The 14,740-nt window shown below is 32.8% G+C and overlaps 1 protein-coding gene across 2 annotated transcripts; it reads right to left on the bottom strand.

Moving 5' to 3' along the window:
* Positions 1 to 10,591: 10,591 nt before the first annotated feature.
* On the bottom strand, positions 10,592 to 13,295 carry LOC111913799 (zinc finger protein GAI-ASSOCIATED FACTOR 1). 2 transcript variants are annotated; one of them, XM_023909509.3, is made up of 4 exons: positions 12,802 to 13,295; positions 12,285 to 12,681; positions 11,970 to 12,208; positions 10,592 to 11,581 (listed from the first exon to the last, which is right to left on the bottom strand). In XM_023909509.3, exons 1-4 carry the CDS (start codon positions 12,950 to 12,952, stop codon positions 10,764 to 10,766), a joined length of 1,605 nt encoding a protein of 534 aa, XP_023765277.1. In that variant the 5' UTR covers positions 12,953 to 13,295; the 3' UTR covers positions 10,592 to 10,763. The 2 variants fall into 2 exon arrangements, with proteins under 2 accessions (XP_023765277.1, XP_023765278.1); XM_023909510.3 differs by having other exon boundaries at positions 10,592 to 11,578; positions 12,802 to 13,294.
* Between the last annotated feature and the right edge of the window lie 1,445 nt (positions 13,296 to 14,740).

The following is a 14,740-nucleotide window of genomic DNA, read 5'->3' as shown; positions in this document are numbered from 1 at the left end:
GATCCACCACCTCAGCTGAGACGTTCAGAAATGGTAAGAAACATTCCTTCTCATCTTCGTGATTTTGAATGTTATTCAACTATTATGTCTCATCAAGAACCTAAGTCCTATAAGGAAGTTGTCTTTAGCCCTTTATGGTAGAACACTATGAAAGATGAACATCAAGCCTTACAAAAGGCTCAAAATTGGGAATTTGTTCCACTTCCTCTAGGAACGTCTCTTATCGGATCTAAACGATGGCATCGTTGATAGATAGAAAGCACAACTTGTTGCCAAAGGATTCCATCAAAAATATGGAATTGACTATGAAGAGAATTTTGCTCCAATTGCTCTTATAATATCAGTGCATAGTTTACTTGCCATTGCAACGAATCGTCGATAGTCTATGTATCAAATGGACGTAAAAAAAATGCCTTCCTGAATGGGGATCTCGCCGAGGAAGTCTACATGTGTCCCCCAAGTGGTGTTGTTCACCCATTTGGCCATGTTTTTTCATCTCCAAAAAGCTTTATACGGTTTGAAAGAAGTACCTCATGCCTGGTTTGAAAACTTTAGCACCATCATTACCTCTCTGGAATTTTCCTCTAGTCCATATGATTCAGAGCTTTTTACTCGAATAACAGATATCAATACCATCCTTCTCTATTATATGTTAATGATATGATTATTATTGGCAGTGATAGTGCATGCATTTTGAATCTCAAACAATCTCTCATCTCTTGTTTTGAAATGAAGGATCTCAGTAATCTTCATCATTTCCTTGGTCTTGATGACTTAATAGATGACATACGAGAATATCTATGCCAAGCAAATACATCTGATATTTTTATCTTGGTCAAGAATTGCTGACACCAAGATTGCCTCCACGCCCCTTGAACCCAACTCCCATTTGATTCCTTGAAGTGGTACTTTTCTCTATAATCCTACGACCTACCGATAGTTGGTTGGCTCGTTGGTTTATCTCACTGTTACGCGTATCGATCTCACATATGTAGTTCACATTGTTAGTCAATTTATGGTTGCCCCTACTCTGATCACTATGCAGGTATTCTTCGGATTCTTCAGTACCTGAAAGGTACCATGTTTCATGGGCTCCATTTCTCCTCTGAGTCCTCCTTGATACTAAGAGCATTTTCAAATTCTAATTGGGATGGTGACTTGACTGATAGACGGTCCACTACTAGCTACTGTTTTTTTCTCAGAGATTCTCTTATTTCTTGGCGTAGTAAGAAACGGTCCCTCACTACACAATCTAGCACTGAAGCTGAATATCGAGCAATTGCCGATACAACGTAGGAACTACTATGGATTCGTTGGTTATTGGTTGATATGGGTGCTACTCAGACTCTTCCCACTTCGTTGTGGTGTGATAACAAAAGTGTCATTCAGATCGCTCACAATGATGTTTTACATGAACGTACAAAACATATTGAGATTGATTGTCATTTTGTTCGCCAACATGTTGGCAAGACTGTTAAACTTCTATCAATATCTACAATCAATCAATTTGCCGACATTTTTACTAAAGCTAATTTATCTAGCCGTTTTCAGTATCTTGTTTGCAAACTCAAGTTGGATCATACTTTCCCAACTTGAGTTTGACATATATGTTTCCTAGATTACTACCCCGGATTGTTAGGGGTTATAATTGTATATTACCATTATAAGTGGGTATTTTTGTAATTAGTTTATTATGCTAGGTTTATCTGTTCTTGTAATTTGTACACACAATCGACGGCTTCTTTGGCTTTAATTGCACTTCATTGTGATTTACGCTTGATCAATGATTCACAAATCCTAACATTATTAATAGATCCATGAAAGAAGAAAATATAACCGCTAAAGATCAATGTAATGCCCTAAATGTTAGAATTAGCATGCAGCAAGTTATCAAAGGTATTTTTGCAATATTGTTAATTATTTTCTTAAAGTTTGAAATTTTCTGGTTGTTAATTAGTTTTTGTGATGTATTGTTATGGAATAGTTCACGTCGGAACTCTTAAATTGATAGATAGCTTTCAATTAAATGAGAAGTTGTAAAACAGTGAGTGGTCTCCTTTATTGATATTCTGTCACGACAATGATTGAGTACTTCAAGTATTTATTATTTGTATCATATCAGTTTTTTCTATAATTTTATGAATAAAAATTACTCTTTGAAAATCTTCTCGACTGCAAAAGTTTATTTTATAGGTTTTCTTTCGTATATAAAAGCAAAGTAAAAATTTCGTTATTGCTTCATTATGGCGTGTCATGGCTCCAATACTTTTATTCAACATCACGATTTAATAAAATTTGGTCTTTAAGTCGTTTGTGTATATAAAAATGCATAATGGAGTAGTAGAATATATATATATATATATATATATATATATATATATATATATATATATATATATATATATATATATATATATATATATATATATATATATATATATATATATATATATATATATATATATATATATATCATCTTAAGTCACGTCTTACAAACGAAAAAATTTATCACGGCTTGTAAAAACTTGAGGTTTGATATTGTGATAAAGTCATGTCTAACATTGTTTAACACGGTCGGTCCTAAAAAATGAAATATACTTAAAGGCCCAAGACAAATAAGAAAAAAATGACCCTTATCTTTATTATAATTTTGTATTTTTAAATAAAAATATATAATAAAAAAAATTGGGACATGTGCAGCTACCCACTTTTCCCCCTCTAAGCCCCTATGTTGTTTAAAAATCTATTTTTCATTTTTTTTAACAACTAACTTTTTGTTTTTATAAAAATTACACAAGCAAAAAGAATACATACGATTGACTAACGAATTTTTTTTAAAGTATTCAAGTATTATCGTTATGACCGGTTTTCTTATGTTACAACTTACGGCACATATGCGGCATCCACATGGCAAAATAAAACGGAGAAAATAACTTAAGAGGGTAATTAAATATATGTTTTGTTCATATCAAGACAACTTCTTTTTTCATACACAATTGTTGATAAAACTTATTAGAAGTGTTCAATGCCATTTAGTGTGAAGGATATATTTTTATAGGGGAAATATATTGAAAGCTTTCCTTGTGTTTTGGCCCTATTTGATGTTTTTGTTCTTGTAGTTTTTTAGTCAATCAAATGCTAAAAACCGATACTTTTATTCATTTTAACCCTCTTACCAGGTAAATACGACATTCCTTCTTTCAAAAGTTATATTTTTGCCCTGAATTTTAAATTTTATTATAAATTTGTTCAAAAAAATATATTTTTGGACCAGATTTCGAAGTTTTGTTACGAATTCACTATAAATTTAGTTTTTTTTATGAAGTTAGAGGGCATTGTATATATGTAGTTATAAATTGTTTTCTTCTAAATATTTGTTAAATTGTGTTTTGAAAATTTTCGAATATGTTTTTTTTTGTTATATATATATATATATATATATATATATATATATATATATATATATATATATATATATATATATATTCACATAAAAAAATCTAATTTTTTCTATATAAAAGATTTTTTAAAGTATTTTTGTATATGAAATACCTATTTATAAAACTATTTTATTATTTTAAATACGTATTCATAAAAACGTAGTTATGTAAAAACTGTTGAAATATATTTATATAAAATATGCTATTATACACATATATGTCACACCCCAAAACCAAGAACGGCGGAAACGTTCTGGGTTTTGGGGTGTGACAGATTGGTATCAGAGCATTGTTTATAGTGAATTAAGTATATCAACCCATAAAAGATATACTAAACTATAAACCCATTAGGGATTAAAGCACTCTGACCAGGAGTCTATACTTTAAATATTAAAATATTTAATTAAGTATACTAGTCTGCATTCATACTAAAATCAGTGTCACAATGACAAGAACAAAAGTATTACGATTGTTAAATATCACAAGTGAGCTCGGGGATGTATGGTCAGTCTTGGGAATGGCATAGCCTGATCAACTATGCTGGTCCGAGGAGTTATGCCCTAGAATGGTTGTAATGTGTTAACAAGTTTAAAAACTTACCAACAATACCACAAGAAGATCAGTAGAACCTAAACTTAAAATACTATAGGTGTATTTTGTACTACTAGCTACATATATACTATATTCTTATACCTCTCTTCACGCGTAGATTTAAATGGCTGGATTCCATCACGGCGACCCGTACTTTCCAGATGAAGGCAATGCAGGGTGGATCGAAGAAGAGCCCGAAGATGAGCATCCAATCCCTTTGGATGATCACCTCGCAGAAGGCTTTTCTGATGGATCCGACTCCGAGCCTGAAGTCAACAACCTACCGCTAGTAGGTCAAGCCCCGAACGACAACCCCCGACCAGCCTTTCCAGGTCCTACACCTTTGTGGGCAACCAACTTGAATCGCTGGAGCGACGAACAGGGTCAACCCTTACCTTACTTTGGGGATCGAAGCTTTTACAACGTTAGCGAAGGAGGTTATGCGGATAGAGCTCTGCCCGTCATAGTCTGCGGAATTGCTCGAAACATCGAACAAGGTCGAGCAGCCATCAACCGGGTCATGGAAATTGATGCCAACTCTGGTGTCAACACAGTCCGCATCCGCCGTCTTGAAGAAGACATGGAACGGACCCGGAGAACCAATGAAACCCTGCAGCAACAGCTGGTTGCCTCCCAAGATGAAGTCTTGGAACTTCGAGCCTGCCAGAGGGCTCAGGAGCGACACCTATAAGAGGTGTTTCGTCAAGTGTCAGACCCCAGGGTTCGCCCGAGGACTTCCCATCGCCGTTAGAAGATGTCTAGTACATCTCTGTCTTTTGGATAAGGAATAGCCTTTAACATCTGTGCTCTAAGTAGCACTTGTCTGTAAAATATTCCTAACTATTAGTATTCTAATTAGGAATCTAGAAACTGTCAACTTTTCTGTATGGTATGATGTAAGACCTACTGCTAGGTCGATTTTCCCCGAACTTAGTACATCAAAAATACCAGTAATATTGACAACTATACTAGAAGGAAAACATATACAACTATACTAGAAAGAGAACATATACAACGATACTAGAGCAGGAACAATACATTACATATACATACACACAGTTACATAAATGTGATCCACTGTATCGGGGCATGCCTTAAATGTCATGGCCCGAGTTGTAACCAGAGTCTCTTGGAGGGAGAGCGTGAGTTTACGTATAAATCTATACTGGATTGACTATCCTACACCTTGATGCTAGCTACAGCCGGACCTGCAGGTCTGTGGGTGCCAAACGTCATACCTTTTTACGACCTACATTTGTCATTGTTACTGAGTCGATAGTATGGTACAATTAATCACATGATACCTTATTATAAATTCGGTTTAAGGTAGTCAGTACAACAGTAGTTCTTATAATACGATACTACAGTACTACAGAAATTTATCCTTTATATACATTAGTGACTATTTCACTTAAACAATAATGTATAAACTATATTTTGATAATGATAGTTACACTTGGAAAATTACACACTTTTACGATAAACAAACATACAAAACAGTTACGCCTTGGTAGAAGGCTACTTTTAATAGAAAATATAGGTTTTTCTGAGAAATTCAAACTTTTACAAACACGTACGAACATTCACATACTTTTATCACCAATGTTTACAAACTATTGTTTAAAACTATGTTCAAACGTTTTGATACAAATACCGACACTAAAATACTTATGAACTCACCAGTATTAATGCTAATAAACTCTTTCAAAATAACTTGTATTTTCAGGTCATCAGTAGGCAGGTACCGATACCAGCTTTTGAGAAGATGGAGCGCATTCAGGACTCATCTCTTTATTTTGATTTACATTATTTTTGGTGTCTATAACTGTACAGAACACACTTGTATTAAAATTATATATTTAATGTAATGGATGATGTTGTTTGCTTGTTTACTATTACGGTGTTGTGATACATTACATGACGTCCTCCGCCCCAGAACGTTTCCGCTGTTCTTGGTTTTGGGGTGTGACAATATATACCTTAAAAAACTTTTATAAAATATGTAATTTACTAAGTACATAACAAAAACTTTTTTGTGTGCATATAGATAGATAAATATATACAAATACGTTTATTATAAAATAGGTGTTTGTATTTGTTTTTTTTTTATAATAACATGTTTGTGTGTGTGTGTGTGTATATATATATATATATATATATATATATATATATATATATATATATATATATATATAAACATGTTTGTATACAAATTTCCTTTCTTATAAAAGGAAATTTTCGTTTATATCCTTATAAACTTTCATAGTTACATTTATAATTTTATAAAGCTTCAAATCATATATATATATATATATATATATATATATATATATATATATATATATATATATATATATATATAATCTTATAAAACCTATAAACTCACATATATACCTCAATACTTAATTTAATCAAATTTAATTATTTAAAATTAAAAACAATATCTTTAATTTAGATTATAAGTAAATTTTAAAATACTCATTTGCAATCCCTCCCATAATCAATCTTCTTATTCAAGATATGATTTTCGTCATTTCATATTCTGCATAATCGAGTAGAAAAACTCGGTGAATTCATATAACTAATCGTTTGGTAAAATAATATATTTCATCTCCTACAACAAATTTAGGAGACCTGTGATTATTCTCTTGTAAACATTTTTTCTTCCTTTGGTTCTTCAGTTACATAATCATTGAAAAATTAATTTCAATGTGAGTGTCAATATTTTATAATAGGCCGAGAATAACAATGTGAGAAAAATGTAATATTGTGAAGTTACAAGTTAATTCTTTTCTTAATAACAAAAAATAATCTAAAGACATTTTTATTTGTTTAGTATATTAAATATGATTAAATTAAGTATCTTGGTATATAAGTGAGTTTATAGGTTTTATATGAATATATATATAATTCAAAATTTTATAAGGATATAGACGTAATTATAGAAGTTTATAAAGATATAGATGAAATTCTCCCTATTATGAAACAGGTGTTTGTATTTTTTTAATAAAATACATTTTTGTATACATTTATTTTATAAAATCATAGTTGTATATAATTATATATTTATATGTACACAAACTGTTTTTATGTACCTAGTTAATACTTATTTTTTAAAAGTTTTTTAAGGTATATATATATATATATATATATATATATATATATATATATATATATATATATATATATATATATATATATAAAATAACGTATTTTACATAAATGTATTTAATGGATTTGCACATAACGACATCTTTTTAAATAGGCATTTAAAAAAATTGTTTTTATAAATAGGTATCTCGCATTCAATTTTATTTTTAAAACTATATAGAGAAAAAAAAGGTGTTTTATGTGAATATATATATATATATATATATATATATATATATATATATATATATATATATATATATATATATATATATATATATATATATATATATATATATAACAAAAAAATACATATTCAAAAATTTCCAAAACACAATTTAACATGGATTTAGTATAAGATAATTTATACAATACACTCTAACTTAGAAAGATTGTAGTGAATTATAAATAGGGATAATGACTTGAAAGGGTAACGAACTTTCGACTTTTGTCACATTTAGTCACTAAACTTTTTTTCGTTGTCTATTTGCCACTAAACTATTGAAAGTGTTCACATTTTACCCTTATGACCGGCTGTTACCGGTCATAAGGGTAAAATGTGAACAGTTTCAATAGTTTAGTGGCAAATAGATAATGAAAAAAAGTTTAGTGACTAAATGTGAACAAAATCGAAAGTTCATTTCCCTCTACAAAGTTCAATGACTAAATGTGAACAAACTTCCTATTGTATTATGTTTTAGCAAAATTATTTATTTTTGTTTAATTGTAGCAACATTATTTGTTGATGAAGAAATCTATGAAATAAAAAAAAACAAAATGTAACATCCGGATTTCCAGGTATCATCATTTAAGTATTTTTCTTTTGAGTTAAGAAGAGAGACTCGACGAGTTGACGCCTCAACTCGTCGAGTAAGGTCGCGACTGATGAATCAGATTAATGAATGGACTCGACGAGTTGGTGAGGCGACTCGACGAGTCCGCGCTGTTGGCAGAAACCCTAAATCTTTGTGCCCGAACCATATTTAAAGGCACTTATGGCCTTCAATTGCGACTACCATTCCCATAAGTGAGAACCCTAGCGAGCTTGAGTGTGTAGAGTGAGAGGAAGAGCTATCTTGAGCTTTTTGGTGTGATAGATCTGGACCCTTCTAGGTTCAGAGAGCCGAGAATATGAAGCTTTAGTAGAGTAAACCTTGGGGTTCGAAGTTAGGAAGCATTTATGGGATTTTTATGGTATATATAGTTACATTAATCTTACACATAGATATGAAGTATTTTATATAAATTACGTGCTATGTGTGCATATTATTTGAATACTTGCTGTCTATGCTGGATGAACGATTTTATACATGTTTTAAAAGATTTAAACGGTATATTTATTTTATATCTACAAATATATTGCGGATGAAACATGGATAGATGAAATAGTTGGTGTGTGATGAAATAAAATGATGAGAGATAGGTGATGATAGAAAGGTGGTGATAATTAGGTAAATAGATGACGATGAATATGTGATGTTGGATGAAAGGAGATACCATAACCTTAACCAGCAATGTGGCGATGTAGTCATCTACCAGAGTATAGATGGCGACCACGGACTATTCTAGACAACCCAGTGGAAACACCAACAGACCCATAACCTGTAGGTGATGAATTACGAGTTCAGACGATGTTGTAACTATGTATTCATGCGATGATACTCTAACCCCTTACTATGAATTACGAGTTCAAACGATGTTGTAACTACATATTCATGTGATGTCACAAATTTCACATGTCAAACCAATGGTCATAATTCACATCAGTGAGAATGGTTCATTTTTTTTGTAAAACCAAAATCAGATTGGAAATTTTGATTTTTTATTTTGGAAAATGTCAAACCATTGGTTTTTTATTTTGTTTTTGGTTTTTTGTTTTTTTTTTAAATATATTTTCAGGGTTTTGTTTGTTTTTTTTTTTTATTTCATAGATTTCTTCATCAACAAATGTTGTTACAATTTAACAAAAATAAATAATTTGCTAAAACATAATACAAGAGGAGGTTTGTTCATATTTAGTCATTGAACTTTTTAGAGGGAAACAAACTTTCGATTTTGTTCATATTTAGTCACTAAACTTTTTTTCGTTATCTATTTGCCATTGAACTATTAAAACTGTTCACATTTTACCCTTATGACCGGCAACAGCCGGTCATAAGGGTAAAATGTGAACAGTTTTAATAGTTCAATGGCAAATAGATAACGAAAAAAAGTTTAGTGACTAAATGTGACAAAAGTCAAAAATTTGTTACCCTTTCAAGTCATTATCCCTTATAAATAAGTAAATAAACTAAATTTAGGGTAATTTGATAGCAAAATTTTGAAGTTTGGGCCAAAAATATAAACTTTTGATCAATTTTATCATAAAATTTAAAATACAGGCAAAAATATATAAATTTTGAAAGATGGATGGCTTGTTTACCACATAAAATAGTCAAAATGAATACAATTATCGATTTTTAGGATTTGATTAAAAGAAAATAATAACCAAAAGGTGAATTAATTAAAACTAAGGACTTTTAGTAGATTTCTATTCTTATAAATCAACTGTTATTGATTATGAATTACCTTTAACACCGGTAAACATTTATCCATTTGCGGATTTGCTTATTTAGATACTAATTTTTCTTTTATTTCATGTGCTATGAATACATTGAATAACCACAATGTGTTTTGTGGCAATATATGTCATCTATTATTTGTCACAATATGCAATATTTCATTTAGTTTACAAGTAAAATAATTTAAGATTAAAAGAGTAAACGCATATACAATGTTACATAATAAATGATCATCTTACATTGATACTCCTTACATATTCATATATATGTAAATTCTCCCAAAGAGAGGAAACTAAACCTTGTCTTCCTCACTCCCTATAGCGTAACAAGTTTGTTGGTTAATAATAAATAAAAAAAGTTATTTAAGTATATGATAAAATAAATAGACAATTACCCTTGCAATTATTTTTTTGGTAAGTTATTTTCCTTAAATTTTCTTGAGAGTTGGAGTTCATGTATTGTACTCTTTGCATACATATTAAAGGACATGAGAATTGATACATAAAAGCCTATTAAAAACTTTGACAACATGCGACAACAAACATTCCATTTCACTACTTTGCCATCATATTCATCCAAAATAATACAAGTAATCGACATAATTTCCCTAAATCATATATCTGATATACGCCATAAAAGATAAAACATAATTATCAAATATGACTTCTAGTTCAATTCAATTCAATTCACATCGTTAACAAAAATCCAACAACTTGTCTTAAGTCATTGTCATAGTTTCCCTGATTGTCACTTACTTAATATTCTTCTTTCTTAGTTCGGTTAACTGGCAATATCTATCAACTCTCAAATTCCTAAATAAAATATCTTCTTATCTTTGATTGGTTCTACTTTCTACTCCAAATATTTAATTTTAATATTAATAATAATAGTAATAACTAAAAATCATAAAAACATAGACGTATATTTTAATGTCACGTGCTTACTATAATAATAGGTACAAAGCCACTGACGCTCATCATCTCACCTCTCTCTTTCACCATTAAAAAACTGAGAGAGAAAGCTAATGAAGCGCCGGCTTCTTGTCGCCGGAGTCATCCCAATCATCATTTTGGACGGAGGTGACTCCCCTAAAGGGAACACCGGCGGCTGAATTAACATTAAGACTGCTTCCTCCGATTGAACTTAAAAATGCCGAGTACCCACCGGAGGAGCCGCCACCACCCATCCCCAACCCAAGAAAATCGAGGGTGGTCGGTGGCGGCGGACCCATTAGGTTGTCGTTTCTCTCTTGTTTGCTTTGGATATTACTCCATTGACTAACGCTAGCTTCTTGGTAGCGGTCGGTGGAGGAGGACGACGGTGGTGCTAAACCTAATGCATGGAGGAATGAGGTGTTTGACGACGTTGCGCCCATTTGAGCAGCTTTTTGAAGTAGAGCGGTGGCGGAGAGAGCTGGTTGCTGAGTTTGAACGTATTGACGGTGGTGTTGGTGGAGGGTTTGTTCAGGTGGCGGGAATAAGGAGGGGGCGGCGGTGGTGGAACGGTACAAAGAGGAGGATAAAGAGAGGGACATTGGTTCCACCGTGGTGTTCCTGTCAGCTCCGGCTACACCACACATCAGATTAGAGTACGTTGCCGGAGATGATTGAGACGGCGGCAAGACGGAGGATGATGCAAAAATACTTGCAAATACGCCTGTATTGTTGTTACTCGCATTGTTGTTGTTGTTTCCACTAGAGGTTGAGCCACCACTAGCGGTGGTCGTTGTGGTTGTTGGGAGGCATGTCTCCGCCGCCGCCGCTGCCTCCACCACCTCCAATGTCGCCCCCGCCCCCTTCTGGTGCTCTAGTATACCCGTGGATTTTTCCGGCAACTCTGCTACATAAAGAAGAAATTATATAAGAAAAAGTAAAACAAATTTATAAAAAGGTGATGGTAATTGTTTATGATTTAAGTACTCAGAATCTAAAAAAGTTATGAGTATGAACTTTGCTATTACAAGCAAAAGGAAAAGCAGGAACAATCATGGCGTCCTTTTTCATACAAAATCTCTCTTTTTAATTACCTAGCTTTTTAATTCGTCGATCTTCGAGCTCTTTATTAATGGAGTTCTACTTCTACGACCCACTCACTCTCATACACGCTAAAAAGCACGTAGTACTTTGACAAATGCGTTACAACAAACGTAATCATGACAGTGGATACACGACGAATCGCAATTTTGAAAGCGAAAAATAGTGCGCTGTGAAAAAGTTCAATTACAAACCTGAGCTGTGAACGGATTGAACAGGAGAGAGTACGCCGGTGGAAGGAGTATGCGGCGGTGGCGGCGGGCTACACGACGGTGGAAGAATAGCCGCCTGCACTTTCTCAGTTTCTTGTAGATGATTATGATGATTAGAATTAGTAATGGGAAGGCTTGGAGTTTGAGATTGAGATTGAGATCTCGCACTCTCTTGAGCTAATGCATCACAGAAAGCTCTATGCGTAATGAAGCTATCCCTCCTAATCATTATCAAAAACACAATCAGATTGATGATCTCATGGATTAATTCATAGAATTTTGATGAAGAAATTTAACCTAGAAAATAAGGTGCCACAATCACATCTGTATTCCTTTGTACCACACGTTTTCATATGCGCTTTCCAATCGGATTGAACGGCGTACTTCTTCGAGCACCTCTCGCACTTCCACTTTTTCTCGCCGTGCTTCCTGGAGAAGTGCTTTTTGATTCCGGTGAGATCGCCGAGTGCTCTAGACGGATCATGGTGGATGCAGGTTTTCTCCGGACAAACATAAACGCGTTTCCGGATTTCCTTTCCATCTCGCTGTTTTAATTTCCACGGCAAGTTATGACCTCTCCGATGAAGCTGAAGGTTCTGGTCCCGCTGGAATCCTTTGTTGCAGATCTCGCATACGAACCGATTGGTGGCTAGTAGAGTCGTCGGTGATAGTGCGATCACCTCCGCATCTGGATCTGCGACGAAATCAAAATCAAAATCAAAATCAAAACCAAAATCACTTTATATATAATCGCAACACCTTTATATAAACAAAACTAAAATACACGTTTACAGAAAAACATTCGTCAAAGTACCTGGCATTCCTGGAAGATTTCTCTTCTTCTTTATCGGTTGCAGCTCAGGAGGAGGATTAGGTGCTGTTTCGTTACCACCGGATGAACATTCAGTTCCTTCAACTGAAGTTGCAGAAACAGCCATTGCCGAAGAATTCTCAAAATCTACCATAAGTTAAACTCGGAAGCTAACAACAAATACAAACTCTAGCTTCGTAGATTATTTTCGTTCACTTGCAACTGCAAATTCATCTACCTGATCACCAAATGTCTTCTTTAGTTCTTCCTGTTTCCTATTGCTGACTAAAAAGTAAAAACACAGCTCGATTATATCCAGCTGCAGAAGTAATTACAAAACTTTGTAGAATCAAGACCGGAGGTCACGACGGAGATGATGGTGTAACACGGCGGACGTTGTTTTTGCAGGGAGAGAGATGATTCATGAAAGATAAGGATTAAAAATCAAAAACAGGAAGAAAAAAAGAAGACGGGTTTTAAGAGTGGCGGCCGTTAACCATGGTTAATGTGAGGTACTTCGGGCACAAGTTAAGAGTATAGTCATCAATTGGGTTGAAATCTTGGCCGTCCACGTGGTTAAATCAGCGAGAGATTGGCATGTGTCGGAGAAGACGTAGTACTGAGACGCGTTGGTTTTGTCGTTTTGTATTAGACTTTGAAAATGAGTTCACATATACAAGAGTAACACGTAAGGACAAAAAGACCAGGGGTAGTTTCGTCATTTAAGAAATCGCGTACAGACCCCCTTTTAACGTTTTCCTAAATTACCCAATCGACGCATATCTTCTCATACAAATTGTCTTTTTCCTTTCTCGAATACTACTACTACCTTACAATTATTCAATACATAAATAACGACATTTGTTAGTCGTTTTTTATAGTAGTGGTCAAAAGTTTACTTATAAATAATTATCCAGTAATAGATGTTGACACCATGTAATGATTAAATCACACCGATTTACCTCTTAAATATATGTGAACTGTGCTTGCGAAATGGACTTGTTGTGAAATGATAAACCCTATTGTGCAATGTTGGGTTGGGGACACTTTCCATTGGTCAATTTATTGTATCAATACTTTGACAAAAGAAAAATTAGTCTAGTCACACTTTGTAACTATTATTTTACAATTCATTGTGAAACGTTTTTCTAAAAAAAGAAAAAACATATATCTATTGTAAATGTTTTTATATGTATGTAAAACTAGCAGTTTATATATTTTCAAACCGATCCATTTACTTTTACTAGCTATTATTTAATTGACTAATCCTTTATATTAGAATGGTTGAAGAGTCAAATGGTTTGACAATTCCTCATAGGGAGATGAATTGAGAGAATTTTGAATTAGAACTTTAGATTTTTGTTCATCCCTCGCCGCAATAGTATACTTATTTATATATTTAAATACTTTGAGTTTATCTATAAAATATATATGTACTAATATTAATTGTCATGGTAGTGGCTCAATATGTAAGCCATTAAAGGTCTCAAGTTTATACCTTATGTGTTTCAATCAATGGATGATTAAGAGAAAGGTATGTGACATAGTCCTAAAAAGGTTTGCTTAGTATCATAACCAAATGTGAGCCGTCTTCCCCAAACATTGCAATATTGAGGAGCCCTAATGGGTCGTGGAAACCAATTTTTATATAATGATATGTATTTTTTAAAGTAGTATTTTTAAACACATTATATAAGATTAATAGTAAATTATGCATAAAAATTTTAATGGTAAATTATAATACAAAAGAAGTTTAATGATATAATGTGTACATAATAAACAGAAAAATTCATATTATCTGTCACGTAGCATGCTATGTGGCCGGTGACCTACTAATATTGGTAACACAACGATATTTTTTGAATACAAGATAAAGTTTAGTGATCATACATATACACAAAGTATAGATAGTGTTGGTTGTCAAAACCAATAAATGAAAGGG

Source organism: Lactuca sativa, chromosome 4 (assembly GCF_002870075.4).
Source record: "Lactuca sativa cultivar Salinas chromosome 4, Lsat_Salinas_v11, whole genome shotgun sequence".
Taxonomy (NCBI): domain Eukaryota; kingdom Viridiplantae; phylum Streptophyta; class Magnoliopsida; order Asterales; family Asteraceae; genus Lactuca; species Lactuca sativa.
The sequence above is the reverse complement of the archived record's forward strand: the minus strand, read 5'-3'. Positions and strand labels throughout refer to the sequence as shown.

Coding starts and splice junctions, on each gene's coding strand:
- LOC111913799 (XM_023909509.3), bottom strand. CDS start 12,952: ATGGTAGATTTTGAGAATTCTTCGGCAATGGCTGTTTCTGCAACTTCA. Junction 12,682..12,801: donor AAATCTTCCAGGAATGCCAG/GTACTTTGACGA, acceptor ATTTCGTCGCAG/ATCCAGATGCGGAGGTGATC. Junction 12,209..12,284: donor TGTGGCACCTTATTTTCTAG/GTTAAATTTCTT, acceptor GATAATGATTAG/GAGGGATAGCTTCATTACGC.